We start from the raw sequence: 25107 nt of genomic DNA on the forward strand, positions 1-25107 counted from the left end.
AATATTAATGTATTTGTGTTCTAAGATGTGTGGCATAGTTATATCAAGGGTTATATTCAGTTACAAAATTATACTGATTTCAATAGTTTGAAAGAGATATATTGAAATTTCAAATCCCTTGAGAGATTATCTGTTTTGCTAAAATGAAAACACAGAGTAGGTTTGCTTAGAAGATGCCAAGATAAATCCAGGACCAAGGATTGAGGGTTGTGCTATGTTGCATAGTTAGGCTAAGTTCTGGTAGTAATTGGTAAAAAGTAGAATCCAAAAGAGAGTCAGAAAACAAGAAGATAGGACAGAACCATAAATCCACGAAAAGAAAAATTGAGATAACATTATAATCTTAAAGGAGGAAGGTCCTTTTATACAGGATAAGTAACCCAGAAGTGATTTGAAAAAAAAGACATAAATTTATCTACTCACTATGACAAAATTCATATGCTGTAAACAGCTTAAACAAAGTCAAAGAGAGAGCAGAGATATATAATACAGGTCAGAAATTGACCACAACATACATGTGTAATTTGGTAGAGAAATATTTCTAAGTTCTTTTATTATATGAGAAAACTAAGATAGAACTCAGATTTTGAAGGATTTATTTGCATAAATTTAAAAATATAGGCCTTTTTTCACTTATGTCAAACTGAAACATTTAAAATTCTAGATAAAATATAAAATTGCCCCATTAAAATTCATTTTTGATTTGGCAAGAAAGTAAAAAGGCAGCAGAATCCCTAAACAAAGTCAAAGCAGGAATTCTGATGTTCAAGCTTGTCATTTCTTTGAAGAATACACAGTATAGGGCAGGAGTAGGGAGAAGGAAAGTCTGAAGGTTTGCCTAAGACCCCACACCCTGCGTATGTTCATGTAATGTTAGATTCTCGAGATATGGCCTCGCTTTTATGAATAATTCCTTTACACAGAAGTTTACAGCAAGGAAAATTGCTATTTTTGACTTGGCATTGTATGGATGAAAAAAATCTTCCCTTAGAATTAGCACAGTCAGCTTTTGTATGGATTTGCAGCTCAAACTAGAAAAGGCTCTTTGAAGAAACTGACCCCAGCTTCAAAGGTTCCCACAGATAAAATTTCAAGGGAAATAAACAGTTCCTTTTCACAAGGAAACAAGGCTTCAGGACTGAGAACCAGAAAAAGCAACAGAGACCAGAAATATTAGCGCAATGATTTGAAGTATTATTATTGTTTGAATGAAAAATAAAATTATTTTGTACAATAGATTTAAGGCTATGAAAGTGAAGTCTGAAAATATAGGCAAGGAACAAGAGATTAAAAAGAATAATTGTGAAAATTTGCTAAAGAAATAAAGTGAATTTCTGGAAATTAAGAATTCAACAAATAAAATTTAAAAGTCAGTTTTGACTGAAGAGCAGATTAAATGCAACTGTACAAATGAACAGTGACCCAAAAGAGAAATCAGAAGATGTTATGTGGAATTAAGTTCTGAATTTAAAAAAATGAAATAGGAAATATGATAGAATGGTGAAGAGGCATGGAGAATAGACTTAAGACTTGAATCTAGTTAGTGGTTTTGCCTACTTGGTGCCTCCTCTCTCAAGTCTTTTTTCACTCTTTAAAGCTTGTGCATTTTTCATGCAACCAGTCTGCACAACTAAGCCCTACATTAATGTTCCTTTAACCAAATCTTCCAATTACTTTAACTTTTTAAATAAATAATCATTTTAGACATAAAAAGTTTCAAATTAAGTATAGAAATTTCTGTATACCCTGCAGTAGTTATTACTATGTGTTTGCCTAATAGTGATTTTCTATTTCCATTACTCCTTCTGTAACTATTAATTGGAAATTTACTGTAAAGGATTGTAAAAATATGTGCAGACATATGAATAGCATGATTTGCATAGTCTCACAGTATCTCCCTTCAAGATACTTATTAATTACAAAGGGTGAAATAGGGAGAATCCTGGCAGACACCATCTTAACTAAGTGATCAAAATATGGTCACTAGTAATAACCTATCTCTATGATGTACCTCTGCTATGTCACACTGTGAAGGACACAAGATTGCTTTGGTAGTATTCTTACCCCAAATGCATCATCTCACCCTAATCACAAGAGAATACCAGAAAAAAAAATTGAGGGATATTCTGAAAAATAACTAGCCAGTACTCTTCATAAAGGAAAAAACAAAGAAAGACTGTGGGAACTGTCACAAATTGAAGAGCAGGGAGACTGGACAAGTAAATATAAGGGGGAAACCTGGATTGTATATTGGAAAGAAAAAAGGGTATCATCAGGATAATTGACAATGTTTTAATAAGAATTCCTAGTTTTGATAACTTTATTATGGTTGTGTAAATGTAATGTTAAAAACCCAGTCAATTAAAAAATTTAATTGTTCCTTCTATATTTATTAGTTAGAATTTAAAGAATTTCCTACTTAATTATTTATTTACTTATATCACTATAACTCAAAAATTTATTTTTATAGATTCTATTTAATTTATTATCATTATTCATTTTATTGCTCAAATTGTCACAGATTTTGGAAACTTTTTCATATATTAGTTCCTATGTCCTTTTGATATGACCCCATCATTTTCAAGCACTCTTTACTTTCTGATACCACAAAATGTTTCAGGAACCTCTACTATTTTCACAGCCCCAACCTTAAAATCAACCATTTCTTCAATGAATGCTGGTTCATTTTATTAGAGAATGGCACTTAAAAATCAAGGTATGTTAGGTGTGTTCAGTGCTACTGGGGTTTTTAGTCTTATTCAGAAGACAAAGCTAGTAAATATACTTGCACATACTAATACTCACATAACAACATGGGGAATGTAGCCAATATTTTGTAATAACTGCAAATGGGAAGTAACTTTTAAAAATTGTATTTAAAAAAGGATGCACTAGGGGGAAAAAAAAGAAAATAAAACTGCCATAACTTTCAAATGCTATAGTTATCTATATTGAAATTCAAAGAAACATATAGCCACTGCCAAGTTACAGCTCTGCACCTGGGGAGACAAACTTTCAACTTATACATATATATATATATATATTTAATATTATATATAATGTATAGAGAGATGTTCTGCATATGTAATGTTTTACAAACTTGAACATATCCATAGTATAATATTGCATACACAAACATATATATTATACATATGTAATGTTTTTAAGTTGATATGTCTAGTTTGGTTCTTGCAGAATGAATGGCCCTTCTGCTTCCTCAGAGCTATCGTCCACTTGGATCTTGGGGGTCAGCTCTTAATTGTGTGGGGAGGTGACATATTTAACCTATTTTGTACTTAGTGTCTTTAGTGTTATATTTTACTGACAGTAATAAATGTCATCTTATGAAAAAAAAAAAAAAGAATTAGCTCAACTTTGACTCCCTATGCAAAGAATTACGAATCTCCTGGTCCTTCAGGTATAACGTTTAGCTTTAACAGGGCCAAAAAGAACTGGTCCACTTATTGTTTAAATATGAGCAGTTCCTACATTGAATTGGAAGATTGAGTTCATCATTTGATAAGCCAACTTCCATATTAATGCTCAGGGAGTCAGTGCAGACTGTTAAAAATAAAATTCTTTTTAGGGAGAGGGAAGGGAGGAGTGGCAAGATGGGGTAGGGGATTAAGAGATACAATCTACTATGTATAAAATAACTAAGCTACAAGGATATATTGTACAGCACAGAAAATATAGCTAATATTTTATAATAACTATAAATTGAGTATAAGCTTTAAAAATTGTGAATTGCTATGTTGTACACTTGAAACCTATATAATTTTGTAAATTAACTATACCTCAATAAATTTTTTAAAAAGTAAAAGAAAAAATTAATAAAAATGCTTTGATAAACTGAAAAAAAGTTGATATCTCTTATAATATACACTATATATAATATTATATAATATATAATACCACTTTATATAGATAGATGCATATGTTCAACTTTAAACAATATCTACAACATCAATATCAAATAGACACACACACATATATATAATATTGATAATTTTGGAATTAAAAAAACAGTGAGAATAATAAAACATTATGGATAATTCAATAAAACAAAGTGTAATTCAATATTGCAATGTAAATTTCTGTGTAAAATGTTTTTCCTGTACCCATTTATTGAAGAGAGAATCCTTTCTAGATTGTATGTTCTTTGCTCCTTTGTCGTAAATTAATTCTCCATATATGTGTGGGTTTATTTCTGGCCTCTCAATTCTGTTCCGTTGATTTATGTATCTGTTTTTCAGTCAATTCCATGCTGTCTTGATTATTATAGCTTTTTATAGTTTGAAATCAGGGAGTGTGGTACCTCCAGTGTTTTGAGTTCTTCAGCTCCAGAATTTCTGTTTGATTCCTTTAAGAGTTTAAATCTCCTTGGTAAATTATTTTTTCTGTTAATTAATTCATTAATTTTATTCCTGAGCTCATTGAATTGACTTTTGGAGTTCTCTTGTAGCTTGTTGGGGTTTCTTCATGATAGCTATTTTGAATTCTCTATCAGATTGTGATATTCAGTGATTTTAAGATTGGTTTCTGGACAACTGTCATTTTCTTTTTGTGGTACAATGTTACTGTGGATCTTCATAGAGCTTGATGAGTTGTTCCTCTGCTGGCACATTCGAAGTAGTGAATGTCTTTCTATTGTTTTCCAGTACGTGGCACTATAGCAAAGGTTTCTCGTTTCTCTTACCTGCGCTGACTGGTTATATTTGAGAGTAGGCAATTTCCACCCTCTGCTAACTCTGTCATGGGTGTTGCCTAGTGCTGGCATTGTCACTACTTTGGAGTCCTTGGTGCCTTGCTGCTGCTGATGTCACTGGCATTGCTGCCTGAGGCTCCAGGATAGTGGGTGCTTCTGCTCTGTCTGCCATCTCCTGAGTCACGCATAGGCTTGTTCTCCACAGGGGGTGGGGAAAGATGGAGGGAAGTGGGGGTCACAGGTTCCTCTGCAGTGTTCGGAGTTACTGGGTTCACAGGCACTACCACTGGAGGCAGGGGCAAGGGCCTGGAGTTGTGGGTGTCTCCATGGTTAGAAGGACAGAGTCATAGACATTGCTCCCACTGCTGCCCGGTTACCTGTGGCTGCGAGCACCATTGCAGCCAGGAGGCCTGAGTTGTGTGCACTGCCTTCCCTGCTGTAACCATGTTCTCTGGGGCTGAGTTGCTGGGATTACAAGCATCACCTCTGCTGTTCCCTTGGTTACACCTTCTCTAGGTATTCTAGTCCACTCACAGTTAGATGTACACTTGGTACATCTAGGAAGGGCATTAGCTGCCAAATCACTGAATAGAAAATTAGACCAGAGATGCTTGATGGATCACAAGTTGAACATGAGTGACAATGTAATGATGTTACTTTTACAGTTAAAATGATTATAGGGTGTATTAAAAAGCTCAAAAAAGAAAAATGGAAGTCCAAAGAAAACAAAAACACTAATTGAAAAAGATATATGCACCCCAATGTTCATAGCAGCATTATTTACAATAGCCAAGTTATGGAAGTAATCTAAGTGTTCACCAACAGAAGAATGGATAAAGAAGATGTGATGTGTGTGTATATATATATATATATATACACATAATACACACAATGGAATATTTCTCAGCCATAAAAAAGAGTGAAATCTGCCATTTGCAACAATGTGGATGGACCTAGAGGATATTATGCTTAGTAAAATAAGTTGGACAGAGAAAGACAAATGCTCTAAGTTATCACTTATATTTGAAATCTAAAAAATAAAACAAATGAATGTACATAACAAATCAGAAACAGACTCACAGATATAGAGAATAAACCAGTGGTTACCAGTGGGGAGGTGGAAGTGGGATTAAGAGATACAAACTACTATATGTAAAATAAATAAGCAATAAGGATATATTGTACAGCACAGAGAATATAGCCAGTGTTTTACAACTTTAAATGGGGTATCATCTATAAAAATATTGAATCACTATGTCATACACCTGAAACAAATATGTTATAATATTGTAAATCAATTATAGTTCAATAAAAAAAGAAAAATGGAAGTAAATAAGAAAACTGAACTAAATGGTAGGAGTTATTCAGTCTGATAAGTGTCTAAAAAGTTCTGGAGAGCTGCCATGTTAGAAAGGGATCTTAGAGATTGACGTGTTGGTTACAAAGGTATATACATCTGATAAAACAAAGCACTGTATGCTTTATGTACTTTTTGAAAAACAACATGCAAATTAACCATTAATAAAAAAATAATGAGCACATCAACAATATGGTTACAATTAAAATAAAAGAAAAAAAGAAAATGCCCAGTGAGATGAAAATGAAAAGAAAAAAAACAATGGAGAACAATCGGAATCCTAGTAAATGGCTGATGAGATTATCAATCCGTACAAGTGCTTGAGAATCTAGACTTCAGCAGTATCTTCTAAACCTAAACAGATGCATAACCTATGACTTAGCAATTCCACTCTTATGTATATAGCCCATACTATGACATACATGTATTCACCAAAAGACATGTGCAAGAATGTTCATAGCAATGTTTATCATACATAGCCAAAACCAAGATAGCCTACATGACCGTCAACAGTAGAATAGATAAGTAAAATGTATATTAATTCAATAGACAGATTTGAGAATGAACATACTATATGTACAACGACTTGGACAAAAAAACATGATGTTAAATAAAAGGAGCAAAATACAAAAGAGTCATAATGTGTGGTTCAGTTATACAGTTTAAAATCAGGCAAATTTAATCTGTGGTGTTCGAGGTCAAGAAAGTCATCACCCTTAGATGGGAGTTGTAGGGACTGATGCGAGGAGGGGTAAGACGTTATGGGTATAATAATGTTTTGCATACTGGCTTGGGTGCTGGTTGCATCGGTGGCTTTATATTGCGAAACTGCAATGAGCTGTACAATTTATGATTTATGTTTTACCTCCAAAGAAAGGTTACAGAGAATTTTTAAAATCTCACAGCAATGGCCACAGGAAAACCGTATGTGAGAAGGAATTAAAAGCCAACGTGAGGGCTTCCCTGGTGGCACAGTGGTTGAGAGTCCGCCTGCCGATGCAGGGGAAACGGGTTCGTGTCCCGGTCCGGGAAGACTCCACATGTCACGGAGCGCCTGGGCCCATGAGCCATGGCCGCTGAGCCTGCGTGTCCGGAGCCTGTGCTCCGCAATGGGAGAGGCCACAACAGTGAGAGGCCCGCGTACCGCAAAATAAATAAATAAAAGCCTACGTGAGAGCAGAATAACAGAGATCCACCTTTTCCAGGGAAAGGATGAGATGTTGGCAGTGAGGATTAGAATGGGAGTGAGTTACAGAAAAACAAATTAAAAAATATTGGGCCCAGAAAGGGAGCCAGAAACCAAATGTAAAAAATGTAGTGAGTAACCTAGCCCAGTTTCAGTCAAGTGGGGTAGATGGGAAATGTTATGAGGCTTATTTATTTAATTAATTAATTTATTTTAATCGTCTGGGAAAAGGTAGGGTTAGTTCTAGGGAATCCATCTAAAATTTAGCAGCAGGGAAAGAGGGACCAACATGGAACCCACATGGTACTTAGAGGTAAAAGCAGGCTACACTGGTTGAGTGTTACATAGATTAGTACTGAGCTTTCCTCTCTCCTGTCTGCAGTGTGCTGGGAAAAATGGAGACAGATCAGGAAACCAAAAGACACAGGCAAAATGGGACTATTCAGTTTCTTTACCAGTTTAACTATTTTCATTACAACATTCAAGTCCTTGGCCTTCCTATAGCTGTAGCAAAGGCTAGTCTCAAATCCTTCCCACATGAGAACTACCTATGTACTATATGTACAGCAAATCTCTCTGAGGTTGGGGGAGAGATCAGGCTCAGTGCAACTGGATGCTGCCTTGCAGAACAATTAGCCAGGGCAAGATTTATTAATAGATTCACTCCTTAATATGAATAACAATATCGGCATATTCCCAGATATGCCTGTTCCATTAGGTGTTAGAAACATATTCAAAATTGAATTGATGATCATTTTAATTTACTTCATTCACAAAATATTTCTTCACTGATAAATAAAACAGAATTTTTAACCAATGCAGTTAGATATTTCCTTGTTACTTACTTCTATTTCTTTCAAAATAGATTTTTGAGGGTTTTTGTTTGTTTTCTAACCACATTTAAGCATGCTATTTTTCTAGTCTATTTTTCTCACAGAACTGAAGAACAGTCATTGAAATGGAAACTTCTCAGAAATTTGACATTATGAAATCTCGTATTCAAAGATAATATCAAATATAAGGTACCTGCCCTATTTCAGTGTCAGTTTACAGTTAACAGGCGTCTCTAATACTTTAAGAATGTAATTGAAAACAAAAGACAAATTAGATTTTACCAGTTCTTCTTGGAAATATAGCTTGATTTGAAATAAAATATTCAAGGTAGTTATTTGTTGTTCAACAACATTTAGTAACATGAAGAGCGTAAAGGATTTAAGTAAATAAAATATTTAATTTCTTAATATGTGGGATTTCTGAAGCTAGATTAGTATATTGTGCAAATGAGAAGTTGGGAACATTCTGTTTCACAAAGGCTTTTTCACACGTTATATAATTTGTCATGGTTTCCTTTGAGAAGGGAGATTTAGTATATCCCAGAGGCCGTTTATTTTCTACAAATATTTACTGACTACTTTCTATGTACATAGCCCCATGATAGTATAATTAGGGCATTGTCATTACAGAGTTCTTGTGTAGTTTGGTGTAAATAATATTCAGCATAAGTATAAACCTTCATAATTGACATAACATTTCCATCCATAAAGTGTCATATGATCATCCTAAAGAGTACTGTGAAATAATTTCCCCATTTTAAAGAGAAGGATGTGCTGTGACTCGAGTTTACCTGCCTGAGATCACACATTTAGCAAATGGAACTTGAACCCAGAATCTCCTGTGCTTTGCAAGGCCCTTCACCATTTTACTTTTTACATCTCCTTATTTATAGACAGTTACCTTATTCAAAACCCACAGTAGTTGTTGGTATGTGATACATATATGCGCAGTGATAACTATTATAGCACATATTTCAAATGTCTTGGGAAATAATCATGTGAATAACACCTAAATTTAAAGTGAAATATGTTTCTGAAGCATATGAAATTTGGAACCCAGAAAAAAAGAAAATATAGTTATGTTACATTATAAAAGATATAAATACACAGAATTTTACTTTCAAAATTCTACCATATCTACAAAAGTATATGCAAAATTTAATTACCTTGCATATGTTTTATTTATATGTGTATGATATGTTCAATATCTTTCTTCTAGACTAATTCCACAAAGAAGTTTAAAAGTGATGGAAAACAGGATAGAGTATTCCAAAATCAAGGAAAGAAAAAAATTTTACAGATTCTACTTGTGAAAAGTAAGATTTAAGGTCAAGATACATTAAATCTTTATTGTAAATCCTTATGTAAGTCCTGCATCTATGGCCTGCCATGGGTTTTTGCACTTGTTTTTACCTATGCCTGAAATGCTTTTTCTCCAGGGATCCTACTGGTTCTCATTCTCACTGCTCTGAGGTCTTTGTCTGAATGTCATCCTTTCAGTTCAGACCTTCCTTTGCCACCCTATTTAAAAGTATAACACTACTTGCAGAACTGTCTAGTCTTCGTGTTTTACTACATAGCATATATCACAGTCTAACACCCTGTATATTTTATAGATTCATTTTATTTGTTGACTGTCTCCTTTTACTAGTGTGAGCTCCATAAGGGTAGAGTAGAGATTTTGATCTGTTTTGCTAACTGTTGTATTCCCAGTACCTAGAAAAGAGGTAGGTACTGGGCTGGTATTTGGTAACTTTTCTACACAAAGAAAGCGAGATGGATGAAAGGAAGGAAGGAAGGAAGGAGGGAGGGAGGAAAAGAGGAGGGAAGGAAGGAAGAGGGAAAGAAGAAAGTAAAATAAATGAAGGGAGTTAGGGAGAGATGGAAGAAGGAAGAAAAGAAATAAAGGGAGGGACAGAGGAAAGTCAAAAGGTGAGTGAAAGAATAGTATTTTGCATATTACCTTTATAAGAAAGTACCATTGGTAACATCAACTATTAATTTTTGCTTTTAATTAGTATCCCTGTTACTACTAAGAGACCTAGAGAAAAAAGCATTAATTAGAAAAGAAAACAGAAAAATAAAGAAAGGAAGACCCATGAAGATGAGAAAAAGAAATAATATATACAATGAACCAGAACTGGCCTTGACAGTTTGTTTTATTTTGTTTGATGCTCATAAAGGAATCTGTGAGACAAGGAACCTTGAGGTTTGCCAAAGGTCCCTGAGCAATTAAGTTGGAGGCAGTGCTGCCGCAAGCACCCAGGGGAACCTAAGGATGGAGAGATAGTGAGAGGCAGAGCAGAGTATAAATTCAAGTTTCCAATGCCTAACCCTAGGCTTTTTTTTTTTTTTTTCCCTAGGCTTTTTAAAGCTTCCTCAGACAAAGAAAAAATGAAGAATGAAGAGGGAAAGTAAATCAGGTATCACTTCAAAATGTGTGTCAAGGTATTTTTTAGCAGTGTCATAATTCATCCTAGTAAAGGTATTTTCATTTATATTTGAAGATTGATTTACACATTGAAAAGCTATTACCTAAATAAGCACAACATTATTTGCTTTGAGACAACAACATACGTATTAATACCACCACTCTATTTTCTAGGAATTTATCCAGAAATAATGTTCAAGGATGTGTACAAAGGCATAATAAGTGTATTTACTTCAGCTTGGCATAGGCGGTGGTATGGAAACCTTCTGCTGTATTAACAATAAATAAGATATCTAGAATCAATAGTAAGATAATATTTTAGAGACTTACCTAGGATTTTGCTATAGTATGAATTCCATTGTCCCCAGTAGGACTGAAATATATAATCTTGCAGTGGATAAGATATGGTATTTTTAACCCTTTCGCCAAAGGTCATCTGGTCAGTGAGCTCTGAAAGTGCTGCAGGTACATAGGAGGCAGGTGCTGGGATTTTTCCACAGTGTCTCTCTACTGCTGAGGCTGGAGAGAACTTCAACGTGTACATAAATGGAATTCCTGATTTCAGAGCAACCAGGTCTCCACAGATTGTTACTGGGTCGGCTAGCAGCACATCAAAGCCTCCTTTCTGAAGTCTTGCCATTAACTTAGGGTTCTTTAATACTCAATCACAGATTTGTATATTAATCTGTAGGTAGTAGTTTTCCTAGTTCTTTGTAAGAAGTCCAGAGCATGAGAGGAGTCAGTCTATGATCTATCCACAGCATTATCAGATGTTCAATTAAGGAGCCGATGTTGCTTTTCTTGTAGGAAACAGATATCACCTCAAAATTCATAAGAGAATCATCACTGGAGTTGACAAATAGAGTCGCTGATGAAGCCTGTACAGTCACATTGTGATTTCTTTGATTCAACTCTTCCAAAATGATCTTAATGTTTAACCGATGGCTACCATCCGTTGGCTAAATTAGCACATTCCCACTTAGAACAATTTCAATCGGAGTCAAATTAAAAATCAGAAGATGGGAAAACTTCTTAGGCATGGTGATATCCATTATGGAAACCATCCTACTACAGATCTTTTAAGACGAAAAGAAACTTTCAAAGTATATTTAGGTAGGTTATTTTTTCAAACAAAATAATATTTAATGCGATGGCTACACTCATTCATAAGTCAATTGATCTATAGACTAAAAGGAAAACAATATAACTCAAATTCTTGAATATATTAATATGATTAGTCCAACAAAAGAAATGAAATCTGGCCCTATTTTAAAGAAAAAGAAGCAGGCAGGTTATAAGCCTGATATCTGTGTTCTCTGTGAAAATAACCATAATTTATAAAATGTGCCTTCAATTTAGTATACCTTTCCCCAAATTGTTAAATGAAAAATAATATTTCTCACTACTAAAGTCACTTTGTCTCAACTTGCAGAACTTTCAAGCTGGATATCTTTATTATAAGGCATTTCTACATGCATTGTCTGACTCAATCCTTTTCATAATCTTGTTTAGCAGAAGTGATTTACTCCATTTCATGGATAATGAAACTAATGTTGAATTGCATATCCAGAAGCATATTTGACAGAGTAGTACAATTGGGACAACAATCATAACACTATTTCACTCATTTCTGGCTTTTTACAATGTCATGTCTCATCTTTGTTAAGTTTCAGGAACTTTGGCAATGCCCAGTGACCAGCATTATTATCATTTCCCCATGGCTCATATTTAGGAAAATATTAAAAACAAGCTTCCCTTAGAGGATGTTTGCTCAAACACTTCAAGAAGTTTTAGATTAATTGGGTAATAGAGTTAATTACTACACATTTGAAAGAGGACTGTTTTCTTCTCTGATAAAGCAAATTGATCACTGTCTCCTTGTTACAGGGAAATTTTAATTTTCTTCCCTATGATATCTTTATACACAATCAAGGAGATAGCAACCAGCACACTGAGAAAACATATGCTTTTTACTCAGAGCTGTTTAGTAGCTTAAATTAGGTGAACTCTAGATTTCAACAGCCCCGGATTCAAAAACTGACCTTTAACAAGATTTGTGACCCTGATGAATTACCTAGATCCTCTCAGCCTTAGTTTTCTCATGTGTAAATGAGAGATGATGCTAATTTGTTATATTAAGTTGTAAATTAGCAATAATATCTGCAAAGCTGCTTTGCAGACTGCTTGGTTCAGAGCAAGAGTTTAGTAATGTTAGCAGTTTAATAAATTTGCCTAAAGATTGACCAGTAAATCAGTGGGTTAGCTACAGAATTACTGGCTAGACATGGATGTAATGATACATGTTGAGGTTCTTAGTGAATGCCAAACTGAACAAGGGCAAATATATACTGGTGCTATTTTAAAAGTTAAAATCTTTGAAAGCTGCCATTAAAAAGAGAAAATAAGAACAAATAAAGTGACTAAAAGGATAGAAACTGGGAACTGAGATTGGAAATTAAGTGCTGGGTTTTCTCTTTATGATCTTTTGCCCTTGAATTGTCATTTCAGGACCTTAAGGAACAAAAGGACCAGGAAGGCAGAGAAAGGGAAAGAGAAGAGAGAGAAGTTATGCTTTTAGAATGATTGTATTTGTGTCCTTTCAAGAGCTAGCCTCAATTTGGTTATAGGGGCAGTAATTTTAAAATTAATTACATTTTGAAACAAAACAGCAGGAGAAGAGTATGACTAATCTTGATGGCCATTAAAATGGCCTAGTGAGGGCTTCCCTAGTGGCGCAGTGGTTGAGAGTCTGCCTGCCAATGCAGGGGACACGGGTTCGTGCCCCGGTCTGGGAAGATCCCACATGCCGCGGAGCGTCTGGGCCCGAGAGCCATGGCCGCTGAGCCTGCGCGTCCGGAGCCTGTGCTCCGCAACGGGAGAGGCCACAACAGTGAGAGGCCCGCGTACCACAAAAAAAAAAAAAAAAAAAAAAAAAAAAAAAAAAAAAAAAAAAAGGCCTAGTGAAGAGAATTTAAAATAGCTTCATAAAGAAATCTGTTGCTGTCATGACCTTATTATAAAAAGGAGACAAAACACAACGACATATAAAGGATAACTGAAAGTTCATTTATAAAATACTGAGATTTGTTCAGTTATTGAAGTCCTTGTAAGTATAATAATTAATTAGCCATTACTCACTAGCAACAGCTATGATAACATTTAAAAGCTTATCAAAATATACCCAAGAATCAAATGCAGGTAGGCAGCCCTAAATTACCCTGCATTTAAAAAAAAATTCAAGCGTTCAAGGAGTTAACTTTCCACTGTTAGGTGGTCTTTTCAGGACAATAATAAAATTATATAATTTAATAAAGACAATAAGAGATAATAGAATTAATTAGTAGCTGATATATATATATATATTATTTTTGTTTTAAAATTATTCTTGGATGTTAAAATGTTTAATCTCACTACCATCAATGTAGAGTTCTGTTCCATTTATTCTATGGTTTCCTGTATACCTGAAATGCTTCATAATTTGCAAATTCAAAAATGATGAAGAGATTAAAAAATAAATTATGTTTGGGGACATATGCAGTATAAGCTTAGATTTAAAATTCTATCAGTGAAAAAATAATATGCTAAATATGCATAATTTCATGAAATAATGAAGTTCTGTAATTTAAAACAATCACATATTTGTTTGCTTTATGAGTTCACTTATAGCTCTTCTGAATACGGTTTCAGTAATAGCATGTGGAATTGTCATTCTATAGCCAACATAAGTCCAGTTTGCCCATCTCCATCATTTTGTATGTAAGAAAATAGACTAAGAGAGGTTTAAATAATCTGAAAGTCACAATGCTGGAAATGCATAAGTATTCTGGTTCCCAGTCCAATGTTCCTTCTTCTATAATCTACTTTTTAAATTGAATAGTTGAGATATATTTTATAACAGTAAAAATTAGAAAATATTACATTTCACAATGGTGAATATTTGATGATGACATCTTAAACATAACTAAAGAGCTCAGAAAATAATTTTAAAAACATATGCCTGTGAAACAATACATAAGTACCATGAATGAAAAATAGATTAGTCATAGAAAATTTGCACCAATTATGATATTGTTCTTGTACTTTGAATTGTTGGAGAGGAAAAAAACTTTCCCTCTACCTTTTCTAGGTTATTTTGGCTCATCTAAAAATTAAATCGATGTGACACAGATGAACAGGAGAAAAACCAAATTTAGTGACATGCAGGGTCTCCTCAAGACTATGAGGCCCAAGAACAAGTTAGGCAACTGAGGCCTATATGCCACCTGAGGGAAGGAGAACGGGGTAAGTGTTTGGGGCTTTACAGTGGAGGAAGGCAATTCACATAGAGATGGAAAAACAAATATTTGGTAAATGAATATTTGCTGTGCCATAGAGACAATGAGACACAGATTGGACTTTGGTCTCCAGGCCCTGTTGAGTTTCCCTACCACAGTAGGTGTTGTTCTCTGTAGATTTCTCTGGTGAGAGGGCTCTTCCTGGACAGGGCCTCGTATCTAAATTCTTTTAAGCAGTTAAAGGGAAGGTAAAAAGAAAGACTTCCTGAGTCTTTGTCTCTTAAAAGCAATCAGCCTCAGATAATCCTCAAGCCAAAGAGACACATTTTGGGGTGGAAGATTTTGTTCCCCTCAGAATAAATTGCTCCTTTTCATTCTCTATTTTGAAAGAGAGGACTCCAAAGGATAATAAAACAGACATAACTTTTTCAGAATAAGATTTAATGAGGTTTTGTTGGAGAATGTTAGTCATCTGTATAAAACTAAATTAGAGTTAAAGTATCTTAAAGTGTATAATGCTATTAATTTGAATTGAGAATGTTTAAAACAACACTTTTGTACAGGAGTTTTTCTTACAAATTTTTTCCCCAAACACATGCCCTGCCTTGAAGCTTTCCTCTTTCTGTGCATTGCCCTGGATGCTAGGATTTAATTGTGCTGATCATTTCTCATTGTCACTCAGATTTGGAGGTGGCTCCAGAGGCCACAAAAGCCTACAAACCAGTCTTCACACTGTTTTAGGGACCTGAGTAATCAACTCTTTAGTAACTTTAAAGTTTTAGCCTTACGTTAGTACTTCAATTTTATTTGAGTTCCTTGATTGGCATTTAGTTAATTCATTTGAAATTGTATTTGTTTTTATTTTCTTCATTTATACATTTTTAATATGATGGATTGTCTCTTTTTTTTTTAACAACTTTTTTGGAGTATAATTGCTTTATAATGGTGTGTTAGTTTCTGCTGTATAACAAAGTGAATCAGCTATACATATACAAATATCCCCATATCTCCTCCCTCTTGTGTCTCCCTCCCACTCTCCCAATCCCATCCCTCTAGGTGGACACAAAGCACCGAACTGATCTACCTGTGCTATGCAGCTCCTTCCCACTAGCTATCTATTTTACATTTGGTAGTGTATATATGTCCATGCCACTCTCTCACTTTGTCCCAGCTTACCCTTCCCCCTCCCCATGTCCTCAAGTCCATTCTCTATGTCTGCTCTTCATTCCTGTCCTTCCCCTAGGTTCTTCAGAACCATTTTAAATATTTTTAGATTCCATATATATGTGTTAGCATACAGTACTTGCTTTTCTCTTTCTGACTTCCTTCACTCTGTATGACAGACTCTAGGTCCATCCACCTCACTAGAAATAACACAGTTTGTTTCTTTCTATGGCTGAGTAATAGTCCATTGTATATATGTGCCACATCTTCTTTATCCATTCATCTGTCGATGGACACTTAGATTGCTTCCATGTCCTGGCTATTGTAAATAGAACTTCAATGAACATTGTGGCACATGACTTTTTTTGAATTATCGTTTTTTCAGGTTATATGCCCCATAGTGGAATTGATGGGTTGTATGGTAGTTTTATTTTTAAATTTTTAAGGAACCTCCATAGTGTTCTCCATAGTGGCTGTATCAATTTACATTCCCACCAACAGTGCAAGAGGGTTCCCTTTTCTCCACACCCTTTCCAGAATTTATTGTTTGTAGATTTTTTGAGGATGGACAGGGTGAGGTGATACCTCATTGTAGCTTTAATTTGCATTTCTCTAGTGATTAGAGATGTTGAGCATTCTTTCATGTGTTTGCTGGCAATCTGTACATCTTCTTTGGAGAAATGTCTATTCAGGTCTTCTGCCCATTTTTGGATTGGGCTCTTTGTTGTTTTGATATTGAGCTGCATGGGCTGATTGTAAATTTTGAGATTAATCCTTTGTCAGATGCTTCATTTGCAAATATTTTCTCCCATTCTGAGGGTTGTATTTTGGTCTTGTTTATGGTTTCTTTTGCTGTGCAAAAGTTTCTAAGTTTCACTAGGTCCCATTTGTTTTTTTTTGTTTTTATTTCCATTTCTCTAGGAGGTGGGTCAAAAAGGATCTTGCTGTGATTTATGTCATAGAGTGTTCTGCCTATGTTTTCCTCTAAGAGTTTTACAGTGTCTGGCCTTATATTTAGGTCTTAAATCCATTTTGAGTTTATTTTTGTGTATGGTGTTAGGGAGTGTTGTAATTTCATTATTTTACATGTAGCTGCCCAGTTTTCCCAGTACCACTTATTGAAGAGGCTATCGTTTCTCCATTGTATATTATTGCCTCTTTTATCAAAGGTAAGGTGACCATATGTGCATGGGTTTATCTCTGGGCTTTCTATTCTGTTCCATTGATTTATATTTCTTTTTTTTGGCCAGTACCATACTGTCTTGATTACTGTAGCTTTGTAGTATAGTCTGAAGTCAGGGAGCCTGATTCCTCCAGCTCCATTTTTCTTTTTCAAGTTTGCTTTGGCTATTGGAGGTCTTTTGTGTTTCCATACAAATTGTGAAATTTTTGGTTCTAGTTCTGTGAAAAGTGCCATTGGAAGTTTGGTAGAGATTGCATTGAATCTGTAGATTGCTTTGAGTAGTATAATCATTTTCACAATGCTGATTCTTCCAATCCAAGAACATGGTGTTTGTCTCCATCTGTTTGTATCATGTTTAATTTCTTTTATCAGTGTCTTATAATTTTCTGCATACAGGTCTTTTGTCTCCTGAGGTATGTTTATTCCTAGGTATTTTGTTATTTTTGTTGCAATGGTAAATGGGAGTGTTTCCTTAATTTCTCTTTCATATTTTTCAGCTTTAGTGTATAGGAATGCAAAAGATTTCTGTGCATTAATTCTACCAGAAAACTACTAGAGCTAATCAATGAATTTGGTAAAGTAGCCAGGTATAAAATTAATGCACAGAAATCTAATTTGAAATTTTAAACTTAGGTGAACTTTCCTTTTTTCCCTTTGTTTTATCCTGTATACACTGAATATTGTCTAAAGCTTTCTTTTTAGCCCTGGGTCTGGCATTAAATCCTTCACCACTTCCTTGATTGTAACCTCAGGCAAGTTACTCAGCCTCATTACAAACTAGGGGAGAATGACGGTGCCTATTTTCTGTAGTTATGAGTACTAAACGAAGCAATGCATGTAAATTATTCAGAATAGCATTTGCACTCAATAAATGTTAGCTATATTTGATATTGTAGGGAGAGAATCTGACTTTAAAATGATCAATTTAACCAGATCAGATCACCTAGATCTCATCACTTGGACCCACCTCCCCTCTTCCACTACTCAGACAATGGCCCCCTGGGGCACCTGAGCTTCAGTGCAGATGTTCCCAAACACTTGCAATTTTCTCCACAAGTGTCAGTCATGCTCAATCTCCAGGCACATCACAAATGATCTATCACTAACAATATATGCAGTTGCAAAGTTCAAAAATGATTTAAGAAATACACAGATATAAAGCTCAAGATTATACCTACAAAGATTAAAACCTTCATTCCCTTTCATTGAGTGGGAGCAAAAAAGAGTGAAAGCTCTTTCTGGGAATTGTGCATGTCCCACAGCAACTTCCATCTTTGTTGTCATGCCGCCTATGGCTATCATCTGGCTGATGGGTAATTGTGTAAAAGGGAATGCTACCAGTGGTGATTTGAAAAATTCTAACCAATCAAGGTTAACTTAAATTTTGAAATAGAAGAAGAAAGGAAGGAAGGAGAGAGGGAAGCAAAGGAAAGACAGGAAGAGAATAAAAGAAAGAAAAAGAATGTTCCAAACCAAAATGTATTACTCTTCAGGGAAAAGAAGAGTATATCCCAATATATTTTTTCTCTTTTAAAATGACAACTGGAAATCAAGCACTGTGCAGATATACACACTCAAATATGTCTAATTTCTAGCACTTTATTTTACATTAATTACCTGTGCTTAGTGAGTACCTCGTTCATGTGAAGATCTGAATACTATGGTCAAGCTTTTTTCTTTTATGAAGGTCTACTGTTTTTCCTATTGAACTTAATATATTTGCATGATTATCTATTGTTATTATAGATGGCATTCATTTTTAGAGATTATTCATATATAAAAATACATTGTATATTTATATAAATCTAATATGTAAAAGTTACTCACAAAAAAATATTTGTTTTTATAGTGGCCACAAGGTAAAACTGTTGGTAGCAAGAGGTAATATTTATGGATTATAAATATTTTTACTGGGATTAAAATGCTACATTATCATTTCCCTAAATGTTTCCCCAATTTTGGTGGCAGCTTTTTTGTTGTTAATATAAACAAAAATAAAATTTACCTGGATCAACTTTAGACAAATATATTTGAAATCTGCAGAAGCCGTTTCTAACTTTCAGTTAAAGTGAAGCTCTCTTAAGACCAGAAAGCTATCCTCAGGCAAATTATCCCAGGCAACAGAATTGCTATGCCTAAAGGAATAACAAGGTGCCTAGTGATAACATGGCCCAATTAAATTCAATTCAGCAAATTAAATAGGTGAGAAATAGAATAGCAGATTGTAAAAACTAAATATATTGAAAGGAAGAAGAAAAGTACCCAAGAAAGTTTAAACCTAAAATATTCTGAATAATTGATGAATTTGTACCTGAAGATTTTAAAGGAGAGAAAAATTGTTCTAGACGCTTTGGTGTCAGAAAGAATTGTTTGAAAATTCTCTCAACCTAATAGCTATATGATTTGATTTTAACATGTTCACTATTTCTAAGCCTCAATATTCTCATTTGTGATAGTAGATTTTTCTTCACAAGTTCATTGCAAGGATTAAGGTATATATTACATGTGAAGCACTTATCAACAAATATTGCCTGCTCTTACTATAATGATATCCAGGAGTTTCAACCAAATACCTGTTACCTGAAATAAAAGAAGTAATTTTCACATGATAATATCCAATTCCTAGCAATTAGCAGAGATGGACTCACTCTGAGGTCTTATAGCATACCACTGCAGAAAAATAATGTTATAGAAAGAAAGTTGTCCTCTATTTATTTACTCAGGTGTGACAATTTGAGAACTGAGTAGATATGGATTTGTTGCAATGACTTTGATTAGAGCAGTCAAGCTAAATTAAAAGGTAAATTCAAATTACAAATTGGAAATAAGTTATTTTTCCAAGTCAGTTCCGTTCATCATCCTCATTTATCATTCCACATGTACAAAGTCTTGCAAAAAAATAAATTACTCTGTCATGTCAGTACTTTCATTTCTTACCTGACCTTTGGAATATGAGTGCTCAAGTCCCTGGACATCAATAAGAATATTGTGTTTTAGTACAACAAAGTTTAAATAGCCATTCTAAGTCGGAAGAGTATAATTTGATTAGAAACATGAGATTATCAAAATCAGAGAGTAAGAACCTTTCTAGAAATCTTCATTACATTCCCATGAAAAAATTGTTAAGAAATATTATTCTAATATCTTAAGATGGGAAAATAGTGTGGTTTTATTACCAGTATTAACTTACAAGCAAAATACAATGAAACATGTGATTTTGAGATTGCCAGCATGGAGAAGGTTTATCTAGGGATAATTTCACCAATATAAATAAAGAACATCATAATCCTGATAATTATTATCTCAAGTTGAGAACAAGTAGTTGATAAAAACATAAGTGATGAGATGAAAATGTAGACACATACTGTGACCAAGGAACTCTCCATGTACATTCCTCTAGTTCATTAACTGAGATTCTGCACATGTTCAGATGTCACTGTTAGTTTACTACATGCATGAGGAGATTAAAGAGTTTTCAAAATCTTGACAGCTTTGTTACCTTATAAAATTGCCATTTCTTTGTCCTCTTTCTTAATTTTTAAGGTCCAGTTTTAGCCCTATGATGTTGACCATTCACTTTTATCTTCGTAGGGTAGTTCACGATTGTCATAGTAGCTGAGCTTATTCTCTCTAAGAATCAGAACAGGTAGACTTTTGTTTGGATTCCAGGAGATAAATATCTGTTTTTGAGTTTGGGAGCAACTATTTAATATATCCAGAGAATATGATCAGCCAGTTGTAACTTACATCCCTCTTCATACTCCTCACCCATAAACCCACTCATATACTGTCAATTAATTTATAACAAAGGAGCCAAGAATATACAGTGGAGAAGACAGACTCTTCAATAAATGATGTTGGAAAAACTGCACAACCACATGTGAAACAATGAAACTGGACCCCTATCTTACATCATGTACAAAAATTAACTTGAAATGGTTTAAAGACTTTTGTGGTTTGAACTGAAACCACAAAACTCCTAGAAGAAAATATAGGTGCTAAGCTCCTTGACATAGGTCTTGATGATGTTTTTTGGATTTACTACCAAAAGCAAAAGCAACAAAAGAAAAAATAAACAAGTAGGACTACCTCAAACTTAAAAGCTTCTGCACAAAAAAGGAAACTATCAACAAAATAAAAAGACAACCTATCATATGGGAGAAAATATCTGCAAATCATATATCTGATAAGGGGCTAATATCCAAAATATATGAAAACTTATACAACTTAGTAGCAAAAATACAAACAATATGACTGAAAATGGGCAGAGGATCTGAAATGACATTTTTCCAAAGACATACAGATGGCCAACAGATACATGAAAATGTGTTCAACAACACTAATCATCCAAGAAATGCAAATCAATTTGACCTTCATAAATACTGAATCATCAGTAATACACAGCACACACATGCTATTTTAAGACTCCACAATATTGGGCACACTGTTTCCTTCCCCACACTTAATTTGCAGGAAAATTTATATTCACTGTTTAAAAATTTCCTTTTGAGGTGCAACACCTCAACTCTGAAGTTTTTCAGAATACCACTCTCTCTCGTCACATACTGCCTGTCTCCTTTATACTATCTCTGTCCTTTATACATATTTCCATTACTCACCTCATTCATACTGTAAGTATTCCTTTTCATGTCTGACATCTCTTCTGCTTGACTGTGAAATCCTTGAATCCAAGAACTTGGTCTCAGTCTTTGTTGTAACCTCTCTATCTAAGGGAGAGCCTAGTAAACAGTAAGAAATCTATGTGCAATAATCAAACATTTTCCATAAACATGTATGTTTCTAAATACACACGCACAAATGTTTACAATAATGGGCTTGTAGACAGCTTAATTTCTTCCAGCTTTTTGCATACCCCACTGAAGTTTCTAGGCAATTTCTATTTTCAGTGCAATATCTAAATGAGAATTTAGTCCTATTTTTAAACTTAGGTATTTGTCACCAGAATGTTATCCATAAAAGAACTTATTTGGTACCTTCAAGTCCATAAAATTAGAAAACAACACACTGTAGCTGCAAATCATAGTGTCTTTTATGTTCTTTCCTGCTGTCAAATGATAGTAATAGAGAGTAATCAATATGTAGGATTGAAGAAGAATAGCCATAGGGAAATAGAGAAGAAGTGATACAAAGCTCTGTTTGTTCAAACTTAAATAATAAAAAATGTAACATACCCAAAGATTTACTATAGTAGGAATCCCATGATTTCCAAAGCATATTAAACATGTAGTCCTGTAGATGGTAGGAAATGAAATTTCTTATTCTGTCGGTGAAAGACATCTGGTCAGTAAGTTCTGATAAAATAGCAGGAACATAGGAAAGAGGGTATGGTACCTTCCTGCAGTGTTTTTCCACTGTTGAGGCTGGAGAAAACCTCAAAGAGTATATAAATGGAATTCCCAGTTTTAAAGCTATTATATCACCACAAGGAAATACTGGATCTGATACCAAGACCTCAAATTTGCTTTTCTTCAGCTTTTCCTTTAGATTTTGGTTTTTGAGAACACCATCACAGACTTCTCTAGCCACCATATGGAAGTCCTTGATGACTTTGGCCATCTCCTGATAGAATCTCCAAATGGTTAAAGGAGATGGTCTATTTTCCATCCATGTCAAAACAAAGTCCTTGATCAATCCTTCTATTCTTTCTTTGCCAAAGGGCACTTTAGATATTTCAAATATCAGAGATGGGTTAGAGGTCGGTGTGATGAAAAGTGCACCAGAAGCAACTAAGACAGTCACATTATGCTCTTTTTTAATTAGCTCATCTATAATTGTCTTAACATTTAGCCAATGACTACCTTCTATTGGCCAAATCAAAACATTCCCACCAAGAGTGGTTCCTAAGAGACTTATCTGAAGAGCCAACAGCAGAATGTTCTTCTTCAACATGATGTCGCTTGATGTAGAAGATTCAATGAGGTGTGGCACAAATGAATTTCTCTGCTTGTTAAGCAAAAAAGGAGAGACAGATTATTTCTAAGTTTTGATTCAAACCACTGATACTCTTAAGAGCCTTCTCTCTACAAAATGATATTAGTCATGGTAGCTCTATAATCATAGTTTTGTGATAATTGGAGATTTAGGGGTATCATGTGTCTTGTCTCTCAACCTGTTGCTTTAGCTTTGGTGATGATTCTGGCTCTCTGATCCTTTTCTTGAAGTTGATCCTTCAACCCTTCCTTTGCATCTTATAATTGTTAAATTATTACTACTAAGCTGCTTAAAGCCACTGTGTATCTCAACTCTACACTCAGGCCTAGGTACCAAAACCTCAGAGAGGGCTAGAACTTACTCAGAAATGTAGAGTTGCTAATGCTATAGATTTTCCAAGATTTAATACATTTTATATAATGTCATTAGTAACAATTAAACTTTTTAAGTAGTTCTTAGTTGTTAATAGATAAGATTATTGCAAAGAGAATACTTACAAAATGCAAAGTACAAAGAAATATAGTGAGTGCAATATTTATTACTACTTTAATAATATGTTTAGGAAAATATTTTATGTTAATGAATTACTGAGAAAAAATTACAAGTAAATAAATAAACTATGTGCAAGTAATATATACAAGAGATGATGGGTAATGTTACATGTGAATAGGAGCTATTTGAAGAGAATTGCTAATTCAAACATCCTTCTTTTGAAAGTGCTGCTCAAAAGCTAGCTAAGCCTATGTGAATAAATTATTTTACATCTAGACTCAGATTTTAAAATTGTTACTAGCATTTAAGTGTTCACTATTTGTCAGACATCGTGCAAAGTGTTTTACATGCATTAATGTCATTTACTTCTCACTAAAGAAAAGATCCAGTGAAGCAGTTACTCTAATTATTCCCACATAAAGAAAGAACCGTTGCTCAGAGAAGTTGAGTAACTTGACAAGTTCATACAGCAAAATAAAGAAGGAACTGGTATTAACAGAATTAAGGTTCCTTGCCTCCCATAGCCTACTGTGTCAAACACTAGGATAGATTAGCCCATGAGAACATATCATGTCTGCTTATCAACTATAAGACACCTATGTATATGAACCATAAACTGCCCCAAACATGCTGAGACAATATAAAAGACACAATATAAATTTGTGTACGTCACACTGAACAATGTAGGATCAAGTCATCCCAGTAACATAATCTCTATGAAAATTGTGTATGTGCATGCATATGTCTATGAGTAAGCAGAGATGAATCTTTTTGTTTTAATGTCTGTTGAAATCAGAAATCTTATTTTTTTTTTTTAGTGATGTCTCTTCTGAGCTCCCCATCACCAAAGATAATCTGTAGTGAAACATTAACTGCTTCATTAAAACAGTTACTACCTTTTACAAAGTACTATTCAAAGCTTAGCAGAGTAATCAGACAGTTCATGGGGTGGATTTCAATTCAAGCCTCTGTGCAGTAGGATTTTATGGTATGCACAAAACTTCTGTCTGCTGCTGTCACCCTGGTCCACAGTTACTTGCCAGGAGACTTTCAAATAGTTGATACACTAGGATGAACAACTGGTCACAGTGTACTACTATTTTATTCATTTTATTTACTAGCAGGGAATCAGATCCAGTTTAAACAACTAAAATATAGTCTTTATTCAGGTTATATGTGTTGACTGGGTACTTACTAGGCACAGAACTCCCTACTAGGCAAAAGATGAATCAAAGAGATACTAATATTCATCTTACAGTCTATCAGAGGAAGATAAGAAAATTGCATACATAAATGTAACAAAAATCGGCATAGCATATTAAAGTCAGCATGATATTATAAAAAGAATTTAGTTTTTAGAATCAGGCCAAGAAGTCCTAGCTCAACATTATGCTGCTTAATATTTACAAAGCTTAGGTTTTTCATCTGGAAAATGAAAATTAAAACAACTTAGGATGCTTCTGTGAGTATAAAATAATACAACAAAATAGATAATAAAATATTTATTAATATATAATAAATGAATAA

At 34.2% G+C, this 25107-nt stretch overlaps 1 protein-coding gene across 1 annotated transcript; it reads right to left on the reverse strand.

Annotated features, from left to right (window-relative positions):
- Positions 1–4785: 4785 nt before the first annotated feature.
- On the reverse strand, positions 4786–23046 carry LOC141278655 (uncharacterized). The gene is given in 4 exon segments (XM_073804667.1): positions 4786–4994; positions 10846–11207; positions 11209–11469; positions 22331–23046. Coding segments are annotated over 4 exon segments (1548 nt in total).
- Between the last annotated feature and the right edge of the window lie 2061 nt (positions 23047–25107).

The sequence above is a fragment of the Tursiops truncatus genome, chromosome 5 (assembly GCF_011762595.2).
Source record: "Tursiops truncatus isolate mTurTru1 chromosome 5, mTurTru1.mat.Y, whole genome shotgun sequence".
NCBI lineage: Eukaryota > Metazoa > Chordata > Mammalia > Artiodactyla > Delphinidae > Tursiops > Tursiops truncatus.